General features: G+C 46.4%; 1 protein-coding gene across 1 annotated transcript in view; it reads left to right on the top strand.

The window, feature by feature from the left end:
* Window positions 1-1,144: 1,144 nt before the first annotated feature.
* Window positions 1,145-7,980, top strand: part of LOC121672206 (cilia- and flagella-associated protein 53-like) — a gene marked incomplete at its 5' end in the record, with an annotated part of 16,258 nt that continues 9,422 nt past the window's right edge. Inside the window, 2 exons of the mRNA XM_042044780.1 lie at window positions 1,145-1,374; window positions 3,641-3,817. Coding sequence (XP_041900714.1) covers window positions 1,145-1,374; window positions 3,641-3,817 — 407 coding nt within the window. The remainder of the gene's footprint in view (window positions 1,375-3,640; window positions 3,818-7,980) is intronic.

The raw sequence follows: 7,980 nt of genomic DNA on the forward strand, positions 1-7,980 counted from the left end.
GTGTGAGGGGTCCCGGGGTGCCCGTAACTGTGTGAGGGGTCCTGGGGTGGCCGTAACTGTGTGAGGGGACCCGGGGTGCCCGTAACTGTGTGAGGGGTCCCGGGGTGCCCGGTACTGTGTGAGGGGTCCCGGGGTGCCCGGTACTGTGTGAGGGGACCCGGGGTGCCCGCTACTGTGTAAGGGGTCCCGGGGCGCCCGTAACTGTGTGAGGGGTCCCGGGGCGCCCGGTGCGGTGTGAGGGGTCCCGGGGTGGCCGTAACTGTGTGAGGGGACCCGGGGTGCCCGTAACTGTGTGAGGGGTCCCGGGGTGCCCGCTGCTGTGTGAGGGGTCCCGGGGTGCCCGGTACTGTGTGAGGGGACCCGGCGTGCCCGGTACTGTGTGAGGGGTCCCGGGGCGCCTGGTGCTGTGTTTGAAGGTCCCGAGGAGCCTGGTGCTGTGTGGGCTGGGAGTGTAGGCAGGGCTTGTCTAATTTAGGAGGAATTTCTTCACAGAATGGACGTTCAGGCCTTGGCACGGGCTGCCCAGGGAGGTGTTGGAGCCCCCATCCCTGGACGTGTCCAAGGAAGGACTGGACGTGGCATTTAGTGCTCTGGGCTGGGTGACAAGGTGGGGATCGGGCACAGCTTGCACTTGATGATCTTGGAGCTCTTTTCCAGCCTCAGTGATTCTGTGATTACCCCCTAATTACCCTGAACTCATAATTTGGTGTTAGGTACTTACATGGTCATGAATTCAACTGAGAAACACCGAGATTAACAGTTTGTGTTTTCACCCATGAGTGGTTTGGGTTGGACGGGACCTTAAAGCTCATCCAGTGCCACCCCCTGCCATGGGCAGGGACACCTTCCACTGTCCCTGGGTGCTCCATGGCCCGTCCAGCCTGGCCTTGGACACTGCCAGGGGTCCAGGGGCAGCCACAGCTGCTCTGGGCACCCTGTGCCAGGGCCTGCCCACCCTCACAATGAATAATTTCTTCTTATATCTAGCCTAAAGTTTCCCTCTTTCACTTTGTACCCATTCCTCCTTGTCTTGTCACTTCAGTTCCTGATAAATAGCCCCTCTCTGAATTCACTGTAGGCCCTTGCAGATCCTGGAATGGTGCTGTGAGGTCTCCACGCTTTCTCCATTTCCCTTCTCTTGTAGATAGCCAAGCCCTCCAAGAGAGACATCGTCGAGGAGGCGATTTTGGCCGAGAGGGTGCGGGAGGAGGAGCACTGTGAACAAGAACGTGCCCTGCGGGTGTTCCGCCACTACCGCAATGTCTGCGACTGGCAGAAGGGCGGCGAGGACAAATGGATGCACCGCGCTGCCGAGAGGAAGGTCCGGGCAACTGTGCAGCAGTACCTGGAGGAGATCGATGTGAGAAGAGAGAGGTAGCAAACAAGTAGCCGGTGCAGCGCCCCTGCTGTTTTCAGCTTCACTGTGTGCTCAGAGGGCAGGGCACTAGTGATATGTGTTCAGACATAGTGCAGCGGAGGTGGCGTTTGGAGCCTCCTGTCTGCCGCATGGAAGGATAAAAGTAGTAGTATAGCACTTTCATTGCTTGGTTTTTAAAGGGAATGAAGAGTACCTTGATATAATCATAAAGTCGCGGAATGGTTTGGGTTGGAGGGGACCTTAAAGCTCATCTCATTCCAAGTCCCCCGGCAGGGACACCTCCCACCTGACCAGGTTGCTCAAAGCCCTGTCCAGCCTGGCCTGAAACGTTTCCAGGGATGGGGCACAGAATCATAGCATCCCAGTGTGGTTTGGGTTGGAAGGGATCATCTAGTACCACCCACCCTGCTGTGGACATCTGCAGCTTCTTTGGGTAGCAAAGTGTCAGAAATTCTCTCAGTTCAACTGAGGGTTCTCAGTTTAACTGGGGGTTTTGTTGCAAACTCATCAAGCTGATGTTTAGGTCCTACAAGTAACACTTTTCAGCATGGTCAGCTGAAAAAATAAAAAATTTTCAGAAGTCTTTCAAAAATATTAGAGGTGAAGCACATTGCTGCCATGCGAAGAGCAGAATTGTGCTGCACTGATGTTTGGAAAAAATCATGTGGTTTAATTTCTGAGTTATTCTTTCATGTCAAGTGACTTTGGAGCTGTGAAGGTTGTCAGTTTGGTGTCCTGGTCTGATGTGCCTTCAGGGGAATTGTACATGGATTCCACAGAACCACTGGGGTTATAAGGAACCTTCTGAGATGATCTGGTCCAACCCTGGAGTCACCTGGAGCGGGCTGTCCAGGAGTGTGTGTCCATTTGGGTTTTGCTTGTCTCCACACACAGAGACTGAATCACCTCTGTGGGCAACCTGTCCAGTATTGGACCACACTCACAATAAACAGAAAAAAAAAGGTGTTTTCTACTGTTCATTTGGAATTTCACATGGTTTAATTTGTGGCCACTGCCCTTTGCCCTGCCACTGGGCGCTACTGAGGAGAAAGTGTCTGTCTTTTCTGCACTGCCTCCCTTCAGGTGTTTATGTACATTGGTAAGATCCCTCTGCACCTTCTCTTCTCCAGGCTGGACAGTCCCAGCTCTCTCAGGAGAGAAGGAACTTCAGGGGAGATTCTCCCTTTGGGAGAGATGCTTCAGTCCCTTAGTGTCCTTCCACTGGGCTCCCTCCAGTAAGGCTGCGTCCTTCTGGTGCTGCAGAGCCCGGACCCGCACCCAGCACTCGGGGTGGGGTCTCAGTAGTGCTGAGGCGAAGAATGCCCTCCCTGGACCTGCTCGCAGTGCTCCTCCTCCCGCAGCCCAGGGTGCCAGTGGCTTTCTTTGCCACAAGGGTGCATTGCTGGCTTGTGCTCCGCTTGTCTGCCGGGACCCCCAGCTCCCTTTCTGCTGAGACACTGCGGTATTTGGGCTGAAATTGGTGACTTCTGGATTCTGTAGCCCCTTGTAGGTTTCTCATTGCTGGGATTAACAGGGAGATAAATGATGGTGTGTTTAAAAATTGCCAATTTGACATAATTTTCTCATCAAAGATAATTCAGGATGAAGTGTTTTGTGGAGTGATGCTAAAATAGCAAAAGGTCGTTTTGAGAGAAGATACAATTATAGATGCATAGAGAAGAGAGGGATATCAGGGAAAGGTTCTTCCCCCAGAGGGTGCTGGGCACTGCCTAGGCTCCCCAGGGAATGGGCACGGCCCCGAGGCTGCCAGAGCTGCAGGAGCGTTTGGACAGCGCTGCCAGGGATGCCCAGGGTGGGATTTTGGGGTGTGCGTGCAGGGCCAGGGGCTGGAATGGATGATCCTGGTGGGTCCCTTCCAGCTCAGGAGATTCTGTGGGTCTATGCTGAGGGATAACAGTAGTACAAAATTGAATTTTGTCAGCTGGTGACAAATGTAGTCTGAGAATTAGAAGAATCTGATGAATGGGGGACTGAAGTTGTAAAGCAGCTTTGAAAGTGGGTTTGTAAGATCAGGAGTTTAAACCGTGCCTGGACAGAATCACTCATGTTGTGCTGTAAGATTCCCTCGATGGACACAACAGGAGTGATCCCCAAGTTAAAATTTGATGTTCCCATCTTTCGCATTTACAAGAAGTGTTGAAAGGAGCCCAGTACCCATTTTGTGTTAATAACAAATACACTAAAACTTTATCCTTCAGCAGAAGGATTGATTTAGCTTTTATTCAAATGTTTTCATTACAGGCTTCGTAACTTTCTGGAGGCAGAGGAAAGTAGGCACTTTGCTGAAGTGAAAGCACTTGATCAAGAAAAGGCACAGGACAAGGAAGCAAAAATGAAGGAACAAGCAAAATTACTGAAAGAGAAGAGGGAGCAAGAAAGACTACAAGTGGTGGCTGAAAAACGAGAGCAACAGTTCAGGTATTGCCATAAAAATATCTTACAAAAGAGAATTTGCCCAAAGTAAATATAGAGGGACAATTTGAAAAGAAGGTGGCAGTAATAAACTGACGAAGGAAAGATGAATGTGACTGAAACAGTAAGACAGAAAAAATCAAAGCAGTTAATTCTTGCAAGTGTAGTGTGTCCTCCTTGTCCCGTGTGAGCATCCCTGTGCTTCCACTTGCCAAGTCAGCCCTTTTTGTAAGTCCTGTTCCAGCTTTGTACTGTTGGAGTGAACAGGGTGCATGGAAGGTTAATTTGGCCTGAATGATGCTTACTAAGCTAATATGTCAAAGATCCCTGAAATGTTAAGATTATCCAAAAAGACAGTGTTTTTATTTATTGCATACTTTTCAAGAGTAGCAGCTGCAGCTAAGGTTTTAATGCAGCCTGAAGTTTTGTGCCAAATATTCCTGACTGAAAGCAGTAACTTGCAGGTGCTTATTAGGACCTGGGGCCTTGGCATGAAATCTGCCTTGTCCCATTCTTAGAAATCTGGTTTTCTGAGGGAGAGATGAAAGAAATAATAATGTTATTTAATTGTAATAATTTGGAGTGTCTTTCCCAGTCTCCCAAGGTACTGTGAAATCTATACCACCTGCTTCTCACTTGTGCATAAACTCTAATTAACTAATTCCACAGGTAAATGTTTGTTTAAATGTGGGGGTTATTGTCTTAGACAGGTGTTAGAAGTGCATACACTGCCTAACTTCACATGGTGGCTTGAAAATGTGGCCCTTGCTTTTTCCAGCTTCGTATTTGTTCTCTGTCTATCACACAAAGTGGTTGAAGCTCACTTTTAAAGTGGTTTGGAGGGGATGCTGCTGGAGTGCCTTTTATTTCGTACTTGTATCTTGTTTTACACACTGTTGCTGTTGGGGCAGTCATGACACACATGGACAGTGCCTCTTTCAAGGGGCAAAAAGCTGTTTATTAAACAAAGCAGCCTCTTTTATACACCTTTTGTATGTTATCATTCGTGTTACAGGTTCATTGGCTGCTAAACTACTACAATAGACTCCTTGGCTATTACTGACTACAACATACTACCATTGGCTACCAACAGCATAAGCATTCAAGCATTCAGAAGAATAACGGGTGCTGTTAATATGTTGCTGTTTCCTCCTGCTGTTTAACTTTCTTGCTTCTATTGATACTACATTCTCATGGGTAAAAACTAATTGTTTTTCTTCTCACAGACTTTTCTCACAGTCCTTCTCTAGCCAAAGTAACAGGCCTGAGCCGTAATTTTACAAAGGCAGCAAGGCCTTCATTTTATAAAGTTTTACTTAAATGCCACAACACACCGAGGAGATGTTATGTAGACACCTAAAGGTAGGTGTCTAAGTGTTGGTATCTTTATATTCACTGGGAATCTGCATTCCTGTTCTATTTAAAACTTCACTGAAATCAGGACAGTTACAGGAACCTAAAGTCAGCCTCAAACAGGTTTATCCTGTCCCGTCAGTTGAACTGCACCCCAGCCTCCACTGACTTTAATTAGGTTCCCATCGATCAGAGTGGGAATTTAGCACATATGTAGATTCCTGTTTAGATGTCTAATTTTAGACAGTTTAATTGCAAAATGAATCACACCACTGAACTGCATCATCTGGTGACACATACTTGAACTTTCATGCTGTAGTTGCCTGTCTTAATGTCTCAGGTCCTTTGTTTTCCCAGTGTACCCCTGCTGATCTATGGTTCACTCAGTCTCATGGGATTATTTCATCCTATTATTATCCTTTTACCTTTCCCACTCTGCTCTGGGATCTAAGCAATATTCATACCACACAGCATCCCATTAAAAAGTGTTGCTGAAGCTTTACTGCTGGCGTTCTGATGGCTGCAGGTTTTCAGCGGATTTGGAGGCAGTGAAAGCATCTCTCTTCACAGCTGTTGTGAGTGGCAGTCTTGCGGTATCTTTGCAGATACAGCTTCTGTTTGACTGTCCTGATGTAATGGGAATACATTCCATGGTTAGTTCCTCTAGCTGTGTCCCTTTCTACTTTTAAATTAAGGTTCCTATAAAAGAACGAACTCTGATAAACACCAGCTGACAACAGTTCACCTTGTCTGTGACAGGTATCTGTCTTCATGGATATGTTTAGTTATATTCTAAAATCTTTTGTTCTGTGTCCTTTTCCAGTGAGAAAGGAAGCCTCTGCTGTGGTGGTTGATTCTGATTAGATTGATAGCTTTTGATATCTCAATTTGCATGTATTTGTATTGTTTAAGTAGCCCCAGGTCTGTTTTTCTCTGTCTGTTAGATGTTACGCTTCCTCCTAAACCATCTTGGTCCAGGCAGAGATCTGGGAGCAGGATTTGCTGCTCAGGAGACCAACACTTACCGAAAATCCACAATTCGGAGTCTGTAATTGTGTCACAGCCTGTCCTCTCGGGCAATAGGCTCCAATCCTCCTGGACTGCACCCCCCCAGCTGTAAAAGCTTTTTAACACTCACCCCAATACATTTATTTATAAACTATATAGATATGTAACAATATACTCTGCTGGTATATTGTGTACGTGATAAAACACATGCACAAAAAGAAATTTAAAAGGGTGAGGTAAAGATGAAATAAATGCTATTTTTTACTTTTTAATGTTATTTATTAATGGTACAAAACATATTCTCTTCCTGCATGCCCCCCTTTGGAAATTATTACCACAGGGCACTCCCAGGAGCCCTGGCAAGTCAGTCCAGTAGCAGGTGGATATACATATAATTTTCTGTTTCTCTTTGCCTGTGGATTTACAACTATTTTGAATGTCCTTCTGAAACCTGATACAGACTTGTTTGTATTTCCTTTAACTCCAAGCAAGGTGCCCCATTCTTTTGCAGGTATGGATTCTCAAACCTTGAGGTATAGGAGCTCCTACACTGTCATACATTATTCCAGAGCACTAAAAGGCAGCGTTTGTAGCAGCTCTGTGGGCTGGTTGCCATGGCCTGAAGGTACAGGTGTAACAGCTCCTCAGTAGTAATGTTAACCAGGAGGAGTCCTTTGTCACTAGGTGACAGAGGGGACAAGGCTTGCACCGCTGGAGTCCTGCTGGAATTCATTTCCAGGGAGGGCTACCCCTTATCTGAGAAGATACTCAGCCAGTGCTCGCCTGAGGGCATGTTCATCACTGGTAACTTTAAAGAAAACTGCAATGTCTTAACATTTGCATAAAACACATATCACATCCTCTTTCTTGTGGTAACATCAGAAGCATCCCTGTGGGGAATGTTGTTATCCCAGCAGCTTCGTGCTGCAGCCATCAAATGAATAAATAACTGAGGAGGTTCTGTCTTTGGGAAGTAGTTGCATCCAGGCACAGTTTTAATGTTAAGAAGCTTAGGATAGCAAAGTGAGGAAGAAAACCCACCATCTGGGGGAGCAGATGTTTATAGGTTGGTGTAAAAGCTGCTTTGAGGGAATTATTTTGATGAAATTAAGCAATTACAGGGTTATTTTATATTAAAATTCTAACAATGCTGAACATAATTAACTTCTACTCCCCCCTGGGAATTCAATATATATCAGATTAGTTTGTAGTCACAGAAAAGAATAACTAGTTCTTTATTCCTTCAATGCTGAGAGAACTTTGAACCCATTGGGTTAAGGTAATACAGTTATTGCTAATGGTGTAAGATTTCCAATCTTAATAATGGCATGTTTCCCTCACAACATTTGAGAAATATGTTTTTCATGAATACTAGTTAGTGCTGTGTTCTTTAATCACCACTAACTGCCGCCCAGGAGATGAAAGATAGATTCCAGTGGTAAAACATAAGAGGACCATCAATGACATAGTACATTTGTTGACCTACTGGGAGGCAGGGGCACTCCTTGGAATGTGCTGTGGCTCATGGCATGCACATCCCTGTGCTGCTTTCTGCTTTTAATGTTGGGTTAAACAGTGGTCAGAAGGTTCCTGTCTCATCCAAGAGGTAAAACAACCATCCCTTTTCACCATCCTGCACTGGCACTGAATTACAGCATCTTATCATGGAATGATTTGGGTTGGAAGGGACCTTAAAAGTCATCTTTATCATGGGCAGGGACACCTTCCACTATCCCAGGCTGCTCCAAGCCCCATCCAACCTGGCCTTGGACACTGCCAGGGATCCAGGGGCAGCCACAGCTGCTCTG

Source organism: Corvus kubaryi, unplaced genomic scaffold, assembly GCF_017639235.1.
Source record: "Corvus kubaryi isolate FWS band 111438036 unplaced genomic scaffold, C.kubaryi_AGA036_p1.0 42059, whole genome shotgun sequence".
NCBI lineage: Eukaryota > Metazoa > Chordata > Aves > Passeriformes > Corvidae > Corvus > Corvus kubaryi.